Source organism: Mesocricetus auratus, unplaced genomic scaffold (assembly GCF_017639785.1).
Source record: "Mesocricetus auratus isolate SY011 unplaced genomic scaffold, BCM_Maur_2.0 Super-Scaffold_100010, whole genome shotgun sequence".
In the NCBI taxonomy this organism is placed as follows: domain Eukaryota; kingdom Metazoa; phylum Chordata; class Mammalia; order Rodentia; family Cricetidae; genus Mesocricetus; species Mesocricetus auratus.
The window spans coordinates 47,364,999-47,390,071 of NW_024429194.1; the positions used below are offsets into that span (position 1 = coordinate 47,364,999).

At 37.0% G+C, this 25,073-nt stretch overlaps 1 protein-coding gene across 2 annotated transcripts in view; it reads right to left on the reverse strand.

Annotated features, from left to right (window-relative positions):
• Nbeal1 (neurobeachin like 1) overlaps positions 1–25,073 on the reverse strand; it is a 154,772-nt gene that overhangs the window by 28,788 nt on the left and 100,911 nt on the right. For both annotated transcript variants that reach the window (XM_040753510.1, XM_040753509.1), the window contains 12 exons: positions 24,034–24,339; positions 23,550–23,699; positions 21,433–21,590; positions 19,415–19,539; positions 15,098–15,224; positions 14,010–14,158; positions 13,037–13,170; positions 11,803–11,904; positions 8,444–8,539; positions 7,841–7,965; positions 5,058–5,198; positions 3,638–3,768 (listed from right to left, as the gene is read on the reverse strand). In XM_040753510.1, coding sequence (XP_040609444.1) covers positions 3,638–3,768; positions 5,058–5,198; positions 7,841–7,965; positions 8,444–8,539; positions 11,803–11,904; positions 13,037–13,170; positions 14,010–14,158; positions 15,098–15,224; positions 19,415–19,539; positions 21,433–21,590; positions 23,550–23,699; positions 24,034–24,339 — 1,744 coding nt within the window. The remainder of the gene's footprint in view (positions 1–3,637; positions 3,769–5,057; positions 5,199–7,840; positions 7,966–8,443; positions 8,540–11,802; positions 11,905–13,036; positions 13,171–14,009; positions 14,159–15,097; positions 15,225–19,414; positions 19,540–21,432; positions 21,591–23,549; positions 23,700–24,033; positions 24,340–25,073) is intronic.

The window sequence follows — 25,073 nt, forward strand, 5'->3', positions numbered from 1 at the left end:
CTTAAAATACCAGTATTGAAATAATAGAATAATAGTATGCTGCCTTAAAATACCACATTTCCCAAGTCTAGGTAAGACGTAAAGTATGACAAATATGACAGGGAACACAAAGTGCTAGGCTTTCTGGTTAGTGATCACTGTGCAGCAGCTACTGTTATTTGTACACTTCATAGTCATTCCCTTTGAATTTACTTGCAGAACCTTCACTTCAGCTGTACATTCATTTTTCCCCTAAATGCCATACATACCTGTTCCATTTTAGAGGTGGGTATATGACACAGTTCTAGAGAATGAAGTTCTAGAGGTTATAATTAAGGACACAACAGATCAACATACCCCATCTTTTAAAGATGTTGTTGTTTCTACTTATTTGTAACAACAAGAAGGATTAACCATGAACAAAGACAAAATGCTCAGAATAAAACAGTGAAAATACAGAAACAAATTGGCTATGCTAATACTATAAACCTGAACCTAAATTATCTCTAACTTTTCATTTCAGAAAACACTGAAATTTCATTGTCCAATTTTGTGTTGGTTTTATTGCTGTTTATTCCTAGCTATTTATTCCTATTAGATGATACATTTGGTTTCTCCTGCCCAAGTTCCTATCAAGCAATTATATAATTACATTTATACATAGAGACCATGAGGCCATAGGGCTGAGGGCAGCAATAGGCTCCAATAATAACCCTGAATTATAGAGCAAAGAATACCTAAGTTTTTATTCAGATTTAGCCCAATTACTCTTCATATCCCAGATACCCACTAACTTCATTAAATTTAGTCCAGTAGCTAACTAACAATCTATATGAAATGTACCCCCAGATCTTGCAAATGTATTTGTGCTTTAAAAACAAACATAAGGTTAGGGAAGCAGTTTGGTTGTGGAGTGTGTGCCAACCAAGTGTGCAAGACTGTGACTTAAATCTCCAGTATCCACACACACAAAAGTAATTAAAAATCAACTCTGGTCGTGGTGAATGCTTTTACTCCCAGCACTCAGGAGGCAGAGGCAGGTGGATCTCTGTGAGTTCAAGGCCAGCCTGGTCTATAGAGCGAGTTTCAAGAGCTCTCTCAAAAAAAAAAAAAAAAAAAAAAAAGAAAAAAGAAAAAAGAAAAAAAAAAAAAGAAAAAGAAAAAAAATCCAAAAGGAAAGAAATGGATAAAAAGTAGTAACAATCAAGTAAAATAACTCTACAGAAAAAATGTATTTGGATTATTTTTTTTATTTTAATTTTAAATAGCTTGTTTTACATGTCAATCCCAGTTCCCTCTCTCTCCCCTCCTCCCGCACTCCCCTTCCACCCTCCCTCCCACCCTATTGCCAAATCCTTCCACATAGGGGATGTCTAGAGTCTATCATTTTACTCTTGGTAGGGTCAAGGCACTCCCCTAAGAGTCCAGGCTGAGAGAGCATCTCTCTTTGTGCTATAGGCACATGAAGACAGATTGTATACCAGGGATAGACACTGATCCACAGCTCAGAGCCCCATAGGTTGTCCAGGCCTTCTCACTGACACTCACATTTGGGGGGTCCAGATCAGTCCCATTCTGGCCTCCCCACTGTCGGTCTGGGGTGTATTTGGATTATTTTTAAAATTTAATTATCACCATGCATCTCTACTACAAAAACCTAATTTTCAAAGAGGGCAATGACTTAGCCATTATTATAAATGTGCACCTATTATACATTCCAAATAAGGAGTCAGCAGAAGTCTTTTTCAAAAGGTAAAAGAACACTTGTATCTTTGTGAGTTACATGGTCTCTAATAATTATTCAAGTTGGTCATTAGTTTCTAAAACCAGATATAGATAGGAAAAACATAAATAAATTGGTAGAAAATGTTGCAATGATGCTCTAAAACCGAGTTTACTCATGGATTTGGCCCACTGACCATGGTCCAAATTATCATCTTATTTACCTCAAAGACGTGTAATGCTGTGTAAAGCAGTTCTGTACCTCTAGTAAAGACTGCAGCCTGAGGTGAGTGGCACAGTCATATCTGATGGGAATGACAAAAGTCATAAAGCCAATACAGCTGCTTGACAAAGATCCAGCAAAGCTGAGCGGCATGATGGCTGCTTGCCACCTTTGGTTTTCATCTCCACCTGCTCCATACTTGGGAGATGTTTAATATTTGCGCAATTTGGAGATATTGTATTGATGGAAAATTTCTCAATTTTCCCCTGGACAGTCCTGAATATACTATTCTGCACCCCCCAACTCACTTTAGGCAGACCTCCTTATCTGCTTGAAGGTCTTTCCTTACACACTGGAGGCTATGACACACAAAAAGAAGGCAAAGGTCTCTGTATAGGGGTATGAAACATTCTTGAAACATCCATCTCTGTACTTACTCAGGAACAAAATAATCAAATCAAGGTAAACTCTAAAAGGTCAACAAGACTCGGTAGGCTAGAGGAGTTGGACACAGATCAGATTGCAAGCCTCTTCCCACTATATATTCAGGCAATTATGTGGCTTATAGAGTAACAGAGTTAGATTAGCTGAAGTTACCTCTGTCCTACACAGACTTATACTGATGAGCAAAGTATGGAGTGGAAAGATGATAAAAGAACCTGATGACAGGACCTCCCTTTCTTAGAAAAGTTAGTACATACAGAACCACTGTGTTATATGACCAAGAAACAACAGAATGTCGGGATTAGACATATGGAAAAATTCTATAAAGATAGAAAGCGTGAACATTGTATTATACAGAATTTGAATAATAAGTGCAGCGGCTTTGGCCTGAGGATTCTCCTTGGGCACTCTGACCATTAAGAGTTAATAATACACTGCACAGGACATGGTAATATGCCTAGACTAGCTTTAAGATTTTGTTTTGGCCTAGTGTCCTTATAGCCACAAAAGCTACCAGCCTGAGAACAGGCTGTCATACACCTCTAGATTCTTAAAAATTGGGTTATGGGTTTAATGAGTAACAATGGTAACTCTGTTTATCAATGATGTCAAAACTTGAGGGAAAATGATTAGAAATGATAACTCTGTTCTGTCATAGTTTATTAATGATGACTAAAAGATGAGCAATAGTAACTGAAACACATGTCCAAAAAGAAAAATGGTATGATCTATGTTTTGGAGCAACATGAATGTATCCCTGCTTACTAAATTGCATATGAATAAAGAAGCACTCTGGCTGCTAGTCAGTCAGCTGCAAGATCCTCCGGACCATCATGGCCTGGCTCACTCTGAGACCCATGCCTACTCCTCACATCCCTGGATGGGACCTGCATTTCTGCCTGGGATGTGCTTCCTCACTGTCCATCTCTCCTAAAACAAAACTAAGAAGCACTCTGTATTTGATTTTTCCCATTGCTGCTTTTGCATCCACCCATCTTCAGGCCCTGCCCTCAACCAGAGATGAACTCTGGCAGGTAAGTTCTCTTAGGAGTTCAAATTTGACTCATATCTTAGTTTCCTATATCACTTTCCTGGAAAGAAAGATTTGGTTCTGTATGTTATATCTCCAGTATCAGTTAAATGCTGTCACTAACACAAAATAAACATTAAATAAACCATGCAATATTACAGAAGATACCCTCAAAGTTGTTTTTCAGAATCTTTCACTGGGACCTCTTGAAAAAAAATTTTAAATCTTCTATTTCTTACCATTTTCATTTTCTAAAAACTCAGGGAAATAGAAGAATTCAGGGATAAGTTCTTTTACATCATATGTGTTATCCATTAGAGCTTGCCAGGTAGCAGGGATGGAATGGAACTGCCGGTCTGCGCAGTCAAATCTGCACGTGGGATTGAAAGACAACAACCAATTATATGAAAACAAGGAAGCACAGAACAAAGAACCTTTAAGCTCCCTTCAAGTGTCCATGTGACTACAGCTGCTCTTTTTTAATCTTCCTCTTTAATATCTGAAAACAATTTTTATCTTTATGCTGATGATATTGTACATCTTTTCATGTATTAGACACCTATTTTATTTAGAGAAACTGCTAAATAGACCCTTCTCCATTTTTAAATTCGATTTTGTATTACTTGGTTATAAGGACTGTATATCTTATAAATACAAGTCCTTTATTGGATTTTCTTGATGGTACTTTATAAAGCACAAACAGAATTCATTTTAAAGCTTTGCCAAATCACCTTTCTTCATAAAATTATGAAGAAGCAAAATAAACCTAGTCATTAATTCCTGTATATTACGGAGGGAAATTAGCTCCCGTCGGTGCAACATTTTACTGATGCCTAAGAATCCTGAAGACAGAGTCTCTTCTTGAACACCAAAGTTTACTGTAATTAAGACAGGGTAGAGAACACAGGCTAACCATAGATGTTATGTGCAAAGATAATGCAATGGGTAGTGTTTGTATAGTGTTAGCTGAGTAGAGAAAACAAAATGATAATGCTAAGATCAAAGGCAAAACAGAAACAAAAATGCATACAAGGAAGCTACCTGGAGAATACTAACAGAAGATTCATGTAATTTCTTTAGAATAAGTAGGAACATGTGAAATATAGGTAAGTTACAATACCCACAGATAATGTTATTATAGCAATATCACATATCTGTTTAAGTGACTGCTATGAATCCCAAAATGCTTCTTATATCTAGTCTTTATGAAAAATATTTTTAGGAAGATTGTGTAGCCACTGCTGAGAGCCGATTCATTATCTGTGGATTGCTCAGATTTAGCTCTAAATCACATTAATACTATAACTTGAGGAGGGAGTTGTTACTTGGAATTAAACCCAGGACCCTGTACATGCTAGACAAGTTCTCAGTCACTAGGCAACATCATTGGCCTGATATCTATATTATAAATCTCTGGTTCATTTCTCAAAATTGAAGGGATTCCAAATGTACACTACAATAACAGTGAAAAAATCATATTCAAATGTGTTTTATATGAGTCAATTTGAATGACTTGTTATACTACTCTGGCTGATCTTATCTAGATTAAAACCTAGTAGAGGATTTAAAAGGCATGGCCCTATCATTCAGAACATAGTATCAAAGCAAATAGTTCTCAACTTTACAATCAGAAGCAAACAGGTTTTACTCTAAGCATACCTTCCACTCTGGAGCTGGATGTGGAGGGTAGTAAATGGTTCTACACGGATAAGATAGTGCATGACACCTGCAGAATTTGAATAGTGAGTACCATAATGAAACTTATCAATTGTTCCCATTGGATCTTCAAAAGTTTCGTACCTTAAAAAAAAAAAAAAAAGTGGAGTTTTATGACCTTAACAACAAAATGTTAAGAGTCTGTACTAGTTAGCTTAAAGCATAGTATTCTTTAAAATGTCAATCCTTAGTCATATACTTTACTAGCAAATGAGATATAACAACAGAAAAAATTAATTTCTAAGAATGTTTCCTAAACAATGAAATATCACTAAACAAGCTTTTGGAGCATTTAAAATAACTTTTATTTAATTGTAAGTGTATAGGTGTTTTGCCTGAATGTATGTCTATGTACCACTTGTATATCCAATGCCAATGGAAGCCAGAGTGTAGGCTCTGGAGTTAGAGGGTTGTGAACAACCATTTGGGTAATGGGAACTAAATCCAAGTCTCCGTAAGAGCAGTGAGTGCTCTCAACTGCTGAGCTCTCTTTCTAGACTGAGCATTTTTGTATAATTCAATAATAAACATGTTGACTATAGAAACTAAAATAGAAAACATTTTTATCTTCCTTGAGGCAAAGTCTTCCGGATAAATAACTGTCTATTTTCTATTATTTTACTTTTTAAATATTTATTCTATTTAAGTGTATGCATGTGTTGTTTCAGTGAGTGAATTTAATGAATACAAAGGCCAGATGTTATCAGATGCCTTTGAGCTATAGCTATGGGCTGCTGTGTGCTACAGGAAGCAGGTACAGGGAACCGAACTTGGGATTTCTGGAAGAGAAACAAGTGCTCTTAACTGCTGAGTCATCACTCTATGTCCCATAACTTGATTTTTCAGTGTTTATTCGTTGCGTGTGTGCATGCATGCATGGTGCACACAACAAGGTCATGGGACAACCTGCAGGAGTTGCCCATGTAGGTTCTGGGAATCAAATTCAGATCGTAAGGATTGGTGGCAAGAGCCTCTACCCACTGAACTGTCTTGCTAGCACCAAATTAGTATACAAAAGTTTATTTAGTAACACCAAGGATCAAACCAAATCCTCACACACAGCAGGTAAGTACTTATTACTGAGCTACACTTTTAGCACTACAAATATATTTCTGTTTTCTTAATCACATTTGTTTAATGTGTGTATAGCAAAGCTTGTATGGCACAATACATGCATGGAGATCACAGCACAACTTGTAGAAGCCAATTCTTTCATTACATCAACTACAGGACTCAGTATGGTAGTTTCTCACAAAACTAAAAACCAGCTCTACCACACGACTGAATTATATGACTCCAGGGTATTTTGCTAGATGACTTCAGGTCAACTTGCATATAAGTGTTTACTGCAGCAGTATTTACAATAGCTGAGTTACAGAACCAATACAGATATCTAACAAGAGGAATGGAATGGTTGTTCGACATAGAAGAATGAAGATGCACCATCTGCACAAAAATGGATATAACTGTCAAAATTATATTAAGAGACTTAAGCCAGTCTCATAAACATTGTTTTTGAGCTGGATGATGGTGGCATACCCCTTTAATCCCATCACTTGGGAGGCAGAGACAGGTAAATCTCTGAGTTTGAGGCCAGCCTAGTCTATAGAGTGAGCTACAGGACAGCCAGGGTACACAGACAAACCCTGTCTTGAAAAATGAAAAACCAAATATATATATACATGTATGTTCTCTTTTGTGGTCCCTAGATTTTATATAGATACATAAAATCATGTATGTACATGTAAATATACAACAAAATTGTCTGGAAAAATAAGACACAGGAGTGGCAGGGAGAGTAGAGCACGGTAGAATATATTGAACATACACTATAAGCTTATGTGAAATTTTCCTTCAGTAATACATGTACAGTGAATACTCCCAATAATAATTGAAAAAAATTAAGTAGCTTGGGTTGAAAAAACATAGCATGAAGATGGAGAGATTGTTCAGTGGTTAGGAGCACATGATACCCCTCCAGAGGACCTGGGTTTGGTTCCCAAAACACGTGTAGTAGTTCACAAACCCCTGTAACCCCAGTTTGTATTAGAGTATCTGATATCCTTTTCTAGCCTCTGCAAGTACTAGACATGCAAGTGGTATACAGATATTCATGCAGACAAAACAACCATACACATTAAAAAATTTTTTTTCAAATATCTAGGGACTGGAGAGATAGCTTAACAGTTGAGAGCTGCTCTTACAGAGGACTTGGATTCATTTTCCATTTTACCCAATGGTTGCTCACAATACTCTGCAACTCCAGTTGCAGGGGAGCCTGCATTCTCTCTGGCCTCCACTGGCACTGGGTTCAATTCCCAGCACCCACACAGCAGCTCACAGGCACATGCAACTCTATTTCCGGACCCAACACCCTCCTGTGACCTCTGCAGGTACATGTATGGTTACACTTATATATGCAAGAAAAAAACAATTATACTCACAAAATAATAATAAAAAACATCCTTTTTAAGCCAGATGGTGGTGGTACATGCCTTTAATTCCAGCACTTAGGAGGCAGAGGTAGGTAGATCTCATTGAGTTCAAGGCCAGCCTGGTCTACAAAGTTAGTTCCAGGACAGCCAGGACTGTTATAGAGAAACCCTGTCTTGAAAACAAACAAAAAACCATCCTTTTTAATTTAAAAAGGGTAACATTTAGTTGTTTTGATCAAATCAATATACATCCAAACATTGGCCATCTAAAAAGATTTAAAAAGCACATACTTTTCTCGCATAGCTTTGGCATTTTTTTCATTAACGACTCCAATTGGTTTAGAAAGATCTCGAAATACAGTGGGGTTATTAAGATCCAATTCTTCTGAAGTATAATCTTGCAAAATCCAGGGAAACTAAAGGAGAAAATTCAAAATATAGACATTTCTTCCTAGAGAATATAATATTACCACATCAAATATGTTCATAAAGATAAAAAGAGGTAATCACTAAAATAGTTTTCCCTATTATAAACACTTTTTTCTATTATAAGTAGAGACATATTTTAGTATTTGTTTATTTCAATTCAATAGTGTAAACTTTCTGTAACTGTTCTGGGCTATTTTCAATGAGATAAAAGAAAAAGGACCTTAATTTTAATTACTAGACTTCTGTTAAAAACAGTGAGGTAGAAACGTACAGGCAGAGTATGTGCACTGTGTATTCTTCTGCAGTGCTGGAGACTGAGCCCAGAGCTTCACATATGGTACAAGAACATTCTACCACTGAGCTACATACAAACTCAATTTTTCTAAACAAAAACATAAATACCATACATAGTTTTATACATTATAAAAGTATAAGCTAATCTTAAGTGATTTATACAAAACCTACCACAGGGTACTGTGCAAGGTCATTGTAGGTCCGTCCTGCCATTGTATTTATTTGAATGAGGTAGTCAAAGTTTGTTATCTCTCTATTCACCCATTTCTAGACAGTACAAAAAGAACAATATCAGAATCATATCATGTAACCTTTTAGAATGTGACATCTATTAATAACCAACACTTTTTTGTAATCATTATTTCTATCTTCATGATTAAAGAGATGAAGCTAAAAAAAAGTTTAACATGGTAATAAATCAACTTCTCCATAATCTATTTCCTTTGAAAATTAGTCTCTAAGAAAAAGAGCAAAAAATTAAACATTAAGCACTATCTATACTCTGGGAAGTCTTAAATAAGAATTAAATCTTGCCAGGTGTGGTAGTACACACATGTAACTAGCTACTCAGGAGCTGAAGGTAGGAGGATAGCAAGTTGGTGGGTATCCTGGCCAATGGACCAACCTATTAAAAAAATAAGCCTAGGGATATAGGTTGGTGCAGAGCACTTACAAGTGCAATACTCTGCATTGAGTCCCATGTAACTCAAAGGGGGGAAAAAAAGAAAAATTCAGACTCTTACTCAATATTTTATATATCTTAAAACTTTAATTTCTACCCGGGCGTTGGTGGCACACACCTTTAATCCCAGCACTCGGAGGCAGAGGCAGGAGAATCTCTGTGAGTTCTAGGCCAGCCTGGTTTTCTTTGTATTGTTTTAGAGGCTGTCCTAGAACTCGCTCTGTAAACCAGGCTGGCCTTGAACTCACAGAGATTCACCTGCCTCTGCCTCCTGAGTGCTGGGATTAAAGGTGTACGCCACTAACACCCAGCTCATTTTTGACATATTTTTAATTTCTTTTTTTAAAATTATATTTACATTCCATTCCGGTTGCCTCTCCCTCCTCTCTTCTTGCTCGCCCCCTCCCATCTCCCATCTGCTCCTCAGAAATGGTAAAACCTCCCCTAGAAGTCTACTAAGTCTACCCATCATCTAGTTGAGGCAGGACAAGACACCTCTCCACCCCACAAACCCCTATGCAAGCAAGGTATCTTTCCATATAGAATGTGCTCCACTAAGTCTGTTTGTACATTAGTGTTAGATCTTGGACCCACTACCAGTGGCCTCATATATTGTCCCAGCTGCGCCATTGTCACCTATATTAAGTGAGTCTAGTTCAGTCTTATGTAGGTTCCCCATTTGTCAGGCCTGAGTCAGTGATCTCTCACTAGCTCAGGTCAGCTGATTCTATGGGTTTCTCCATCACGATCTGACTCGTTTGTTCATATTATCGCTCACTTTATAAGATTTTTATTTATTCATTACGTATACAGCATTCTGCCTCCATGTTTGCCTGCAGGCCAGAACAGGACACTAGATCTCACTATAGATGGGTGTGAGCCACCATGTGGTTTGCTGGGAATTGAACTCAGGACCTCTGGAGGAGCAGTCATTGCTCTTAACCTCTGAGCCGTCTCTCCAGCCCCTTATCGCTCACTTTTGACATTTTTGTAATATATATACTAAAAGGCAGTGCTTTAAAATCTAAAACTTAACTGTGTTAAGCTAAGGTTATTGGATTTTAGTTTGCTTAACTGTTACAGAGCAAAATGAGGTAGGGCTAAACAGAGAAAATGATTCCTTTCTATTAATCACCTCATTATATTTAGTCTTCTAATGAGTATACACAATGGGGTTATATATCACAGTTTTCCTGACAGAGTAACAATCAAATTTAATCCACTGTGGACCAAAAGCAAAGATTGTAATTATGGTGAACACTGAAAAATGAAACCTGACCTTGTGGTATAAATGTGCTTCCTTTGGGTATACGCTCAAGAGTGGTATTGCTAGGCAAGGAGGACCCCAGGAAAGGGAAACAGTTAAGATCTCCTGGGTAAACTGGGAGAGAAGGTAGAAGGGAGGGGATGGAGGATGAGAACATGAGGGATCAAGATGGCCAAGTTGGGGGAGGGACAGAGAGGGAGAGCAATGAAAGAGAGATCTTGATAAAAGAACGATTATGGGGTTAGGGAGAAACCTGTGCCAGGGAAACTCTTGGAATCCACAAGGATGACCTAGCTAAGACTCCCAGCAATAGTGGAAAGAATGCCTGAACTGGCCTTCCCCTGTAATCAAATTAGTGACTACCCTAACTCCTATCATGGAATCTACATCCAGTAACTGATGGAAGAAGACATGGTGAACCACAGGCAAGCATTGGGCTGAACTCCTGGAGTTCACTTGAAGAGAGGGAAAAGACATCATATGAGCAAAGGGGGACAAGAGCATGTTTGGGAAAACTACAGACAGCCTATTTGAGCTAGTGGTAGCTCATGGACTCTGGACTGACACCTGGGTAACCTGCATGGGACCAAACTAGACTCGCTGAATGTGGCTCAATTTGTTTGGGAGGCCTTTGGCAGTGGGACCAGGACTTATCCTGGGAACATGAACTGGCTTTTGGAGCCCATTCCCTATGGTGGAATAACTTGCCCAGCCTGATTCAGGGGGGAGGGTCATGGTGTTGCCTCAACTTGGTATCCCAAACTTTAGTGACTCCCTAAGGGAGGCATTATCCCCTCTGAGGAGTGGATGGAGGGGAGTGTGATAGGGAGAGGTGGGGAGGCAGAAGAAGGGGGGGAGGGGAAACTGGGGTTGAAATGTAAAATGAAAATAAAATTAAATTAAATAAAAGAAGAAAATCTGCATGTTGCATCTATAAAGTGAAATACATATATTGACATATTTCTATATATAGGAAGATCAATTGCTCTTAGGTATAAAATTGAGAAATCAGTATTAATGAATAAAGTCTATCCAGAAGCAAAAGGAACTATACTTTGTTAAACAAGGCTTATTTGACACAAGAAAAAAAGAGCCTGGCATGCATGGGGTCCTATATCTAATTGTCATCATGCGCTCATGCATGTGTTCATAAACACACACACACACACACACACACACACACACACACACACACACACACACACTTCTAAGTGGAAGAACAAAGGATAAGAGTGGTGGATCACACCTTTAATCCCAGTAATTAGAAGGCAGAAGTGGATGAATCTCTGTGTGTTTGTGTTCTACATAGCAAGTTCAAGGACAGCCAGGGCTAGCAGTTAGAAATCACAACAAAATTCTGAGATAGAAAATGAACAATACAGTCGGCGGTGGTGGCATATGCCTTTAATCCCAGCACTAGGGAGGCAGAGACAAGCAGATCTTTGTGAGTTCGAGACCAGCCTGGTCTACAAGAGCTAGTTCCAGGACAACCTCCAAAGCCACAGAGAAATCCTGTTTCGAAACAACCCTCCCCCCAAAAAGAATAAAATGAACAATACAACAATCTATAAAATTTCCTACCTGTGTCAATCCTGAAGCTTTGAATAATTCTTGTGGAGATCTTGTTCCGTAACTATTAGGAGAATGAAGTGACAACAGTCTGCTATATACTTTGTTTCTAACCTGTAAAAAAATACTGTTTAGTTTAAAAACTGGTCAAGACAAATATAGGTTATAGCTTTTGTACTAATTTTAGCAACATATAATTAATCCTGTAAGAGTAATAGTGCTTTCTTACAGTTTCACAGTTATGCCATTACCATTACTATTTTACCTCAGAAAATCTTCACCAATCCACAAACTTGTTAGCAGTTATATCCAATTCTGCCTCCTTCCTATTTTCTTGAAAACCAAAATCCACCATCTGCTTTATAACTTTACCTCTTCTGGGACATTTCATATCAACAGTGGATTATGCTTTTAATTTCTTTACTATATTTGGTGCTGTGGTTTAAATATGTTCTTTCAACTTTATGATTTAGAAACTTGGTCCTCAACAAGTTCATAATTGGAGATGGGACATTTGAAGATATCAATATTAAATGACATCATGGAAACGGTAAAATGGCAGATGAAAGTTCCTACCACCAAATGCCTGATCACCTGACTTACATCCTTAGCAACCACATTATAGAATGAATTGACTCTTATAGATTGTCCTCTTATCCACAGGCACACTCCAACCTGCACACAATATAGTTTAAAAAAATGGTGTCACCGGGCGGTGGTGGCGCACGCCTTTAATCCCAGCACTTGGGAGGCAGAGGCAGGCGGATCTCTGTGAGTTCGAGGCCGGGCTGGACCGACAGCCTCCAAAACAATACAGAGAAACCCTGTCTTGTAAAAACCAAAAAAAAAAAAAAAATGGTGTCATGTGACCAAAACATGACATTGGCATTAGTGCCCTCATTAGAAAAGGAAAAAAAACCCAGGAGCACCATGTACAGTTTGTCTACTCTTATAATTTGTATGCTATAACATAATCAGATAATGTCTGCTATCTACTGGTTGATATTCAATGTTTTATTACACACACACACACACACACACATATACACACACTGACTTAAAATATCACTCAATTCCCAAACAAAAACCAATAAAAGTTCATATACCAACGAGTCTCTGAATACATTTTCTTTTTTAATATACTGTATTGATAGGAATCAGTCCAAAATACCATTAGAGCTTACTAACTGGAAAATTATTTCAAAATAAAACTCTGCGATTGCCAGAAAGGTACAAGGTACCACACCTCTTTTTTGAAATTGAGAAAGTAGTTGGATTGATCAATGTGAAATATCTCAAGTGCTGATCTCCTTAAGTTATAACGACGTAAGTGAATCTCTCGAATTTGAGAATGAGGCCACTTGAAATCAAAGCCAATTCCTGAAAACAGAAGAAATCTTGTAATCCAATTGCCACATAAAGCTATCTGCTCTATGCAAAAAATATCTCATTTCCAAAGGTAGTACTCAGAGAAAAAAATACATTATAAAAAACAAGTACTTATTAGGAGTTATAAATTGTTTCTTTTATACTACTCTAGAACTCCAAAGTTACTCTACTACCTTTGTAAGAAAACAAAGGATAATTGTGAATATTTACTTACACTTTAGAAATATTTCTTTTTCTAAGATACTGGATCTTCAGATTTAATCATTAAAAAGTAAGAGCTTAGAGGTATGATAAAATTAAGACTGCACTTTTTAACTATAAGTTTATTGTGATACCCTCAAACCAAACCTCTTAAAATATGCTAATAATGATGGTGATGATTTAAAGCAACTTGTTGGATTGTGCATGCCTATAATCCTTGAGCTACTCAGAAAGGTAAGGCTAGTGGATTTTAAGTATAAAGAAAGCCTGGGTAATACTTGCCTTATATAAGAATGGCACTGGTTTCCGGATCTCTGAGTTCAAGGCCAGCCTGGTCTACAGAGAGTTCTAGAACAACCAGGGCTACAGAGAGAAACCCTATCTAAAAAACAGCAAAACAAAACAAAACCAAAAGAATGGTTTCAATCATTAACACTGTGTGTGTGTATGTATGTACACATACAAATTATCATCCCCCTTCAATACACAAGGGTTGCATGAGCCTAATTCATTGACTTAATATTTTTCATTTTGTAAGACAAACCATAATTTCACAATTTCATCTTGCTGGTTTCTTCCTCTAATTCATAACTGATAGAACTGAAAGGTATTTTCCCAGAAGTACTCACCATCTTCTTTTTCAATACTGTTATCATGGAAGTAAATGTGTTGAGTAGTGATTTCTAATCTGCCAGGAATTATGTCAATTACTGTAATGAGTTCACAGTCTTCAGCCAACACCAATTTTTCCTTTTGATCTTGTTCTTCCTTCTCATCACTGTATAAACAAAAAGTTTAAAAGAAGTAATCATCAATTTAGCTCACTTATGTGGAAAAGAATATCTTGTTTCACAGCTGAAACAATGTTTATGTTGCTATCCTTTTCAAATTCCTATTCAGTCCAGCTAGAAGTTTATGTTTTTAAATATGTTTGGTTTTTTTTTTACTAAGTTTTATTTCTATAATTATTCAGTTTTTTCATGTCTCTTGTGATGGGGGAAGTCCTGTGTATTTGTCAATAAAGCACTGTTGGCCAATAGGGAACCAAGATAGGTGGAACTAGGAGTCCAGGAGGACTCTGGGAAGGAGAAACACAGAAAGTCAAGATGTAACGCCATGGGGTAGGAAGCCTGGAAACTTCTCCGGTAAGAGAAATACCTAGATTAGCAATTTTGGGATAAATACTTAAGTCAGAGCTAGCCAGTAAGAAACAAACAAGGCCAACAGCTTCATAATTAATATAGCCTCCTGTGTGTTTATTTGGGACTGATACGGCTCTGGAACCAGGCTGGCGGGAAGGCTTCCCTTTACACTCTTGAATGAATTTCTTATCTTTATTTTTTCTTTTGTTTTTTATTTCATATAGATAATTTCTTTGATGGACCCTCAGATACTAGATCAAACCTAAGGTCTTATGGTATGCATAAAATAGGTGAGCCCTTTACTGCTGTGTGTTATACCCTCAGATTGTTGAACATTTCCACATGAACCCAACTTGAAGCATACAGCTTTCAATATAATGTTTTCACTCAAAAATACTTTATAATTAAAAGATACAGATCCCAACAATCAATCCTAGAAGAAATGCCTTCCTTGATAATTTCAATAAATACTCATTGGATTTTAACAGTCAGCATGATAATTGTTGCACTCTGGAAAAACAGAAATTTAAGAAAACCCACAATTTTACAAAATGCTTTCAAATACTCATACATACATATTTACTCTGGCTACCATATCCTCTTCGAGAAGTTCTAGTTTATCTTCCTCCATGTCACTAAGTTTAACTTGTTTCACCACTTCCAAAAGCAAAGAATCACTAGAAGGCTGCAAATGTTGGACACCTGTTTAAGCAAAAAGAATCAGCTAAAAATAGCACAAAATGTTATAGCACTTCTATATTTTCTGTCGGTTATGATGCTTAATGAGTTTTTAAAATTATTACTAAAATTTTTTAAATTATTAGTAAAAAATACATGCTTTAAAATTATAGTCATTTTTTGTTTGTTTGTTTTTTATGAGACAGGGTCTCTCTGTATTGTTTTGGAGGCTGTCTTGGAACTCGCTGTGTAGATCAGGCTGGCCTCGAACTGCCTCTGCCTCCCTAATGCTGGGATAAAAGGCATGCACCACCAACACCCAGCTATGGTCATTTTTAATAATGGCTAATTCTTGATTCAGAAATCAGCTAAGTACTGGATTAGCAGTCTAATACAGGTATAGAGCTAACTTTATACAAATTAGAAATTAGTGAATCACAATTATATTTAATTAAAAGCATGTTAGTAATAAAATAATTTCAATGTGTTGACATCAATGTGATTGTGCACTTGTACTAAGTATCAAATGAGAGCCAGTTCAAGCATAGTGGCACATGCCTTTAACCCTAGCACTTGGAAGGCAGAGGGAAGTAGATCTCTGTGAGTTAGAGGCCAGCCTGGTCTACACATAGAGAATTCTAGGACAGCAAGGCCTATACCAAGACCCCTACCCCTGTCAGTTAGCTGTCAATAGAAGATAGGTAGTAAATAGCTGAATCATTATTTTCTGGAGTACATGGAAAATAACAGAGAACTCTGATACATACATACAGGACATTTATATTGTATAAACTAAAGACTGTAATAGAAAAGAACATGGACTCTGAGTTGGTAAACCAGATTTAAATTCTGTCCTGCCTCTGGTCTCTCTGAATCTGTGCTTTCTACTTTTACAAACTTTATAACTTACATGGAACTTAATAAAATTAAAAGGTCCCTGCATAGTTAAAAAACAAAACAAAACAAAAAAGCCAACAGGTGAAGAGGATCCTTGCCAGTTAGACATTTGAGAGAGGGTTGATATATTTTAAAAATGGACCTGGGACCAAAACAGAGTTTACAAAAGAAGGAAAAAAAAAGGCTAAGAAATATCTAAAAATTGTTCATTGCCCCCAGCAACTAAGGAAATTCAATCAAAACAACTTCAAGATTTCATCATACCCTAGTCAGAATGACAAAGACCAATGAACAACAAACAACAAATGCTGGAGGGGATGTGGAGAAAAGCGAAGACTCATTCACTGTTGGTTGAATTTCAAACTGAAGCAGCCACAATGGAAACTAGTGTAGATTGCCACACACAATGGTGCACACCTTTAATCCCAGCAGTTGGGAGACAGAAGCAGGAGGATCTCTTTGTTTGAGGCCAGCATGGTCTACAGAGCAAGTTCCAGGACAGTCAAGGCTATAAAAAGAAAGCTTCAAAAAACCTGGAGGAGAGGGAAGAGAGGCAGTGTGGAAAATTATCAAAAAAGCTAAAATAAATTTATCACAGTATGACCTGGTTATATCACTCCTTGGTATATGCCCAAAGGTCTTGGCATCCTGATTCACAGATACTTGCTCAGCTATGTTTATTGCTGCTTTAGTCACAATAGCTATAATATGGAAACAATTTTAATATCCTTCAACTGATGAGTGGATAATGGAAATGTGGTATTTATACACAATGGAATAATATTCAGCTGTAGAGAAAAATGAAATTGCTGGGCAGTGGTGGCTCACACCTTTAATCTCAGCATTCAGGGGATGGCTGGGGCAGAGGCAGACATATCTCTGTGAGTTCAATGCCAGCATGGTAAACAGAGAAAGTTTCAGGATAGTCAAGACTACACAGAGAAGCCCTGTCTTTAAAAAATAAAGAAAGAAAAATGAAATCAAGATATTTGCAGGTAGAATGGAAGAAACTAGAAAAGAATGTATTGAGTGAAGTAACCTAGATCCAGAAAGACAAACATTAGATGTTCTCTCAAAAATCAGATGTTCTCTCTCATCTGAGGCCCTGCTCAAATCTTCATATTTGGGTTTCTATCCTGGAGTAGCTATGAAACCAGAAATGTAGCAGGGACAACTGCCAGGGTAGTTAGGTTGAAGAGCAACAGAGGTGATACTAGCAGGATACAAGTGATCTGATGAGGGAAATAGGAAAAGGGGAAGGGGGGCTCTAATTAGGTAAGGGGAGATAAATACAGAAATAAAGAGAAGGCTAAAATAACAAAAACTCCAACACCAGGCATGAGAAGTTGGAGTTCCTTTGACTTCCAATTTTTTTAGTTGTTGGTCAGAATTGTCTAAGAGACTCCCAAACATTATAGGATATTACTACTGCCCTTGGTTGTCTTCTGGAGATAAGGAAAGCAAGTGCCTATTGCTGAGGACACCACGCACTTCAAAAACCGGGCACAGAGGCCCCAGAGATAGAATTGACTGGAAAGCCTCCTCCCTCAGAAATAGGTGTCATGGTACCAGAAGACGCCATGTGAGTTTCCAGAGGAAAGCAACTAAAAGTCGTATCTAGCTTTGGTATCTATGAATCACAATAACCAGCATGGCATAATAATCCTAAGAGTGCAATAGTGGCACACAACAACTCTCTAATTGAACTAAAGACCCACTCAACAAGAGAGAAACTGTGGTTGGAACTGCAAATCTAGCCAACTACCCAGGGATAGTGGAATCATGGATTTTGGAAGAGAATCTACAACTACCAGTTTACCAAACCAGCATTAATAATTTATACTCTAAATATTTGTCCTTATTCTCACAGGTAAGTGTAGTCCTTATACATCATCAAGGAAACTTCTCTTTGTGACAGATGGAGACCATCACATAAAACCACAAGCAATCAAACTACAGAATTGTGGAGCCAAATTCCAATGGATACATCTATGAAACAATTCCCAAAGGCTTATGGAACACCTCAGAAAAGGCTGGAAGACTGCAGGAGCAAAGGTCTGCCATGAGAGTGTATCTACTGGGAACATCACAAAATACACCCACAAGGTCTAACCAACATGACTGTCCAAATGTCAGTTAAACAAGAACAAGTGACGTGCCTAGTGGATTTGGGGGCAAAATGGGGAGAATAAAAAACCAGGCCTCAGTAAGTTGAACTGTGATGAAAAAAGTTGAAAGGACAGTGGTTTTCCTGAATTTAAAACAACTGAGATAAAAGAAAAGGCTGTAAACTCAGACCCATAATCATTTGTAAAAGTATGAGAAGGAAAAGGAGTGGGAACTTCCTAGAGAAGGATTTCTTAAAAAGTAACAGGAAAATAACTCAATTTAAACAACTACCATATTGAAGTGATGGGGGGGCATGAGTACGTGATGAGGACAGTCAATTTTTGAAGTGTTCAAGTCCCAGTATAGTGACAAAAGCATAGCAGCTTATATAACTGTGTGTTGCTATGTAAGATATAGTCAGTTAATGTTTGTATCATGAACAGAAATATTACATTGCATTAAGGGGGAAAAATCCCAATATCTGATTTACTTTACAGAACCCTAAATTACAGGCACTATGAACTTCTTCAGTTTTGTAGGACCAAACACATCAATATGTTAAATGGAAAATCCTAAAAGTTGGCACTCGTTTCATCTCCTGTCCTGTCATGGGACACAACTGGTACAGAAGCGGCGACAGGGACAATAATTCTGACATGGTAAACTTGTTGGTGCCACGAACTCATCACAAGAAATACTTAATATTTCACAGATTTTTCTTCAAAAGGGAAAAAATGGCAAGTAATAAAGGAGAACTTCCTACAAAGCTATAGAAACCCCTTGAAATACTGCTTGGCTAAATATTCTGAAATATTTTTTTCTAGAACAAGGCACATCTAAGACATTAAGGACATAGGGGTTTTTAAAAGCAGATTATAAAAGTCATAAATTAAAGGATAGGAAAGAAAGCTAATTATATCTAATAGTCTAAGGGAGAAGACATGATTTCTCATTAAAACACGTAACAGTTCCATGAAATACAGTAAACTTTAATAGTGAAAATACTGGTTCTTTAGAAAGTTACATTCAATGAAAACACACAGTCATCCTAGATTTAGGTCAAAATTAACAACATTGAATTCATATACCCATTTAAACATACACTTTAAAGCACTACACCTCTTCCTTAAGTAAACATCTAAAGCAACAAACAGTAATAAGCATTCAATCAATATCTTCTCTTTATTAAAATAGATATTGTAACTCACCTAAATTATCTCTTAAGGCACTAGCTTCCTCATGGGTTTTGAAATTATAATTTGGTACCAGCTTAAGTCTCATGCGAGAGTAATTTTCTACATTAGCTAATTTCCAGTGAATTCGATTCTGTTTCCTAGAAACATTCACAATGAAAAAGTAAAGTTATTTAAAATTATAAAGATTGGCTGTTTGAAGAAAGTATGAAGAATTTCACAATTGTTTAACACCATTTTCTACAATGTTCAAGGACAGAGCATTTACCTAGCATGCACAAGGCCCTGGTTTGATTACTAGCACTACAAAAATAAAGACTTGTGTAAATTGTAAAGAAAGCAGTGGAGTAGGGAATGAATAAGAACAAAATATAATGACACAATGTAATCAAATAACACATTATACCTAATATTCTTTATATGCTCGCTATTACTTTTGAACAAATTTACATGTTTATATTTATTATCTGGACAACTTTAAAGAAAATTAAATGAGCATATTTAACCACGATATATATATGATGAATCTAAGAGAGCCTAAATTATTTACCCAAGATGCCATGCAGTTTAATGATAGAGAAATAAGATTTGAACACTTTAAGACTTCTAGCTTGATTACTTTATTCTTTCACTGTTAAATGTAGCTTCATGACCATAATAGTATTTAAAAGTTTTATTACAAATAAAGATAATTACAAATGAATGAAAAGCAATAAAATTCTTAGAAGAAAAAGGTAAATTTTTATGACCTTGGACTTAGGTACGCTTTCCTAAATACACTATCAAAAGCATGCAAGAAAAAACCAAGCTAGATTCATTAAAATTGATAGTTTTTGAACAACAGAGGTCACTCTGAAGACAGTGAAAAAATCACCTACATATTTAAAATTCACTTATTGGGAAAACACACATGCTAATACACAACACCAACAAAAAGTCAATCCACTCAGCTGCATGACTAGGCAAAGGAAACAGGCCAACAAGCACATGGAACAGTACTCAGCTTTGTTAGTTATTGGGGGGTTGGGGCGCAAAAATTACACAACTGGAGGGACAGTTGAACTATTAGAAATTGACTAAAGCATTGGTTAGAATGTGGTGAAACTGAAAAACACACTCATACTCAAAGTATAAAATGACGCAACAGATGTGGAAGTGACAATTCTTTGATAAGTTAAACATGAAATACAACTCAGCAGTTGCACTTGTATTATATACCCAGAAGGAGTAAAAGTATGCTCTCAAACCAAAATTTTGACATAACTGCCCACAGCAGCACAGATCATAGCAGCCCAAAGGTGGCAAACAACTACATGTTTATCCTTTCATTAGCTGGTTGAGAAGATAAACAAATGGTTTACTTTACTAGTTTTTAAAAATAAGGGTTATAAAACACATACACCAAACAGAAGTGACAGAGTATTAAGTTGTAAAATGCTGAAGTACATAACTTCAACTCTAGCTTAATGAGGCAGAAGTACTCTATAAAGTACTAGAGTCAGTAGGGTGGTGGTGGTGCACACCTTTAATCCCAGGAGGCAGAGGCAGACAGATCTCTGTGAGTTCGAGGACAGCCCGGTCTACAAAGCTACACAGAGAAACCCTGTCTTGAAACAAAACAAAACAAAGAACTACGGGAGTCTAATACATGTAATGTCAGGGTAAAAGGAGAACTAACCACATGATAAATAACACATAAGTACAAACTTCAAGCCTCTACTCATCCCAACAAAACCAATTCATCAAAAGACAAAACTCAAAGCGCTCTTTAAAGAACTGGAATAAAGAAATGGCTTAAAAGTTTAAAATGTATTGTTATGTTCTAAAAGACAAAATAAGTGGCTGGGCGGTGGTGGCGCAAGCCTTTAATTCCAGCACTCGGGAGGCAGAGACAGGTGGATCTCTGTGAGTTCAAGACCAGCCTGATCTAATGAGTGAGTTCCAGGACAGCTTCCAAAGCTACAGAGAAACCCTGTCTTGAAAAACCAAAAAAAAAAAAAAAAAAAAAAAAAAAAGACAAAATAAGCACCTACCTTTCAGCCCAAGGTCCCCTTTCACATGTAAGATATAGTCGAATTGCCTTCCAGCGTCGAAATGTAGCCAACTGTTGACTGCTAAGTTGTTTAATCATATTATTGTACCTCAAGTTCTCCTGACGTGCTTTTCGATTAAATGGCTCTATAAAATACTCCTGAAATAAACAGCAAAAGGAACAATGAGTAATATTTACAATTTTTTAAATCTGACCAATAAAAATGGTGTATGAGGAGGTAACCTCATGATTTTCTTATTCATTACAGTATTTGTCTTGGATGACAGTAGAATTTCAGTTATGTTCTGACTCACAAGAAGGAAAAATAACAAAGACACAGACACACATTATGGCTGATAAAATAGGTCAGTAAAAGATATCTCTTTCTGAGCCTAACAAGCTGAGTTTGTTCCCAAGCACCTCATGTGATGGCCCATGACTGTAACCCCAATACTAAGGAGGTAGAGTCAGGAAGACCAGAAGTTTACATCAAGTTTGAGCCCACTATGGGATACATAAGATTGCCCCCCCAAAAAAGGGATTAAAATCTAAAATACCTGCTATAATTCAAGAAAAACATGCTGTCAATAAATTGTAGCTGGTACCAGACTTGTAGAAATGAAATCAATGGCCTGGGTACAACTAAAACAGATCACTGCTTAGAAAATTGGGGAAGTCATAAAGCTCCATGAAAACCAAGTGAACCCACTTCCTTAAATGTTTGGTAGTGGGCTGGTGCAGGAAACCATGGAGTTGGCCTGGCCTAGCTGCCTGAGAGGCATGTGCCATAGGTTTTCTGGGTTAGAGTCCATGGCTCATGGACTTCTGGTTTGAGACTGATGCACTCCCTTAGGCAGTGAAGCACTTTGTGTTTCTCTGTATGTCCCCTCAGTAGTCAAGGAAGCATAGAACTTGACAGGACAACTGGTCTGAGTTAGACATTAATCTTGTGTATTACATATGGCTTGTGAACATCACTATATCCTGGCAACTACAATTGTATTGATCCTGACAATTGCTATTAAATTCTGTTTCTGATAAAGGTATAAAAAAGTCTGATTGCTCTCAGTAAAATTGTCACAGCCTCAGTTTTGCTGTGGTCCTTCTAACCTTGGCCTGGTAAGTAAGCACAGGTGCTTACAGGCTGGGAATGTGGCATAGCTGGTAGCATATGTGCCTAGCAGTCAACAAAAATGCACTAACAGTTGCAAACCCATTTAAAAGTACAAGGGCCATTTTTGCAGATACAGAAAACTAGCTCAAGGCCAGTAGGGGCAACATGAGACCCTGCTTCAAAAAATAAACATGCAAGATTGGTAGTAAAACCACTCAGGCCTTGCATTTTCTCTTTTTGAAAGTATATACATTTAACTTTATTAATAGCTAAAACACTATGCAGTTTATCTCTACAATTTAAAATTAGTTTTAAAACCTGTCTACCATGAATTGATGGATCTGAGTAGCAACACTGCCTCTTTCATTTCTGCTGCAAGTAATTTTTCACTTCTCTTTGTCAAGCTGACTAGAAGTTAACTGACTTTGCTAACATTTTGAAGAACTCAATTTTAGATTCACTGATTTTTCTCTATTCTGCTTTTATTTATTTATTAATTAGAGTGCTGGAGAGATGCCTCAGGGGTTAAGAATGCTTCTTGTTCTTATAGAAGAGCTAGATTCAGTTACAGCACCAACCCAGTAGTTCACAACTACCTGTAACTCTAGTTCTAGGGATTCAATGTACTTTTCTGACCTCTCAGGTCTCCTACACAGACACAGGGAAAAGCACATATTCAGGTACATGCACACACAAATAAAAATAAATAATTTTTACATTTAAAATGTTTAATTGAAATTAATCTGTATAAGTAGGGGGGTGCGCATCAAGACACCTTACAGTATGTATTAAGGGATTTTCAACTTAATGAGGTGTTTTACACAATCATAACATGTCATGTTTTACTACTGAATGGTTAATGATCAACCATTTTTATCCCAATTATTAAGTATTTTTAAACCATGTTTGTTTCCAAATTTCTGGGTAGAATTTCTTTCATATAATAGTAAACACTTGTAGCCAATGTGAAAAACTCAATCTAGAAAACGTTCAATAGTTTTTACCTGAAATTTCAGCTTACTTTCTCCTCCCTCTCGATCTCTTTTATGCATATTCACCATTAAGGCTTCGTAGCAATTCTTCCAGTAAAGTGCCATACTCTCATGACCATCATAGAATGTATGTGCCTCATACTGCTTCATGTAAGGTACAATCTTAAGATTTTAAAAGAGGAAAAGAAAGAATGCATTGAATTTACATACTCTTCTATAAAAATGACAAATCAGCAGAAAAGTCTTGCTTAAAAAAAGATAACACTATGAGATGGAGAGATGACTCAACAGTTAAAAGAATGCTTGCTTAGAAATCACAGCTCTGGAGTTCAGGTCCCAGTACTTATCCTGTAGCATCCTGCAAACACACCTCCAAGGGATTTCACACCCTCTTCTTATCTGTATGTGTACAGCACACACCTGCACATATATGCATGCATACACTCATGCACACACACACACAAATAAATCATTAAAAATCATTTTAAAAACTTACATATTTTTCGATGTAAACTTGCCATTCATTTGAATTGCAATATTCTTGAAAATCTTCAAAAAATGAAGCACTTCCATTGGTAAACGGCAAAGAAGGCAGGTGCAAGTTCATGAAAAGAAGCTCATAAATTTTAGAAACCAGAGTACGGAAAAGAGGAATCAGAAATGAATAGATTTCTGTCTGTTCCTTGATTGACTGACTTAGAATATGTTCTAGTTTCCCTAAAATATAGCATGCTTCATCTTGATTTTCAATCACTTTGGTCTGAAGAAGGGCATTTAGCTTAGCTGATGCCATTGCACAAACCTGGAAGAAAATAGGTTAGATGAAACTAAAGAGCATTAAAACAAACATTTAACACTAGCAAAAGATTTGCCTCACATGGGCCAGGTTAATAGTGGCATGCACCTTTGATCCCAGCACTAGGGAGGCAGAGGCAGGTGGATCTCTGTGTGTCTGAGGCCAGCCTGGTATACAGAACAAGTTCCAGGACAGGCCCCAAAGCTAGACAGAAAAGTTGCTCAGAGAGGAACACCCAATCTAGGAGACCTCAGTACCATATAATATTCAACTGATCTCTTAGAGAAAGGGATTAGCTTCATTATAATGGACAGTCAACAGATTTGCCATTTGTTCTAGAAAGAAATATGGTTTCTATCTTCCACAGTTGTTCACTATACAAAAACTCTTTACGAATTCCAGGAGAGCCAGGGCTATGTAGAGAACACATCTCAAAATAAAACAAAACCACTCCAGGACAGCCAAAAATAAATAGAAAGACCCTGTCTCAAAACAATCAAACAAAAAATCCAGAAACAAATAACAACAAAATAATAGATAAGAAGAGCAGTTAGTTAAATGACTAAACAGAAACACAAGAGATTGTAGAGAACTATCTATCTACCAACAATGACTATAGGGAACACCACTATATTCCTCTGGGGAAAAAGAAGTTGAAAATAGACCGTATTGTCATATGCATCCTTAAGCAGTGTGGTGAGAATAGCAAATAACTAGACCAACTGAATCTTGCCTTAAAT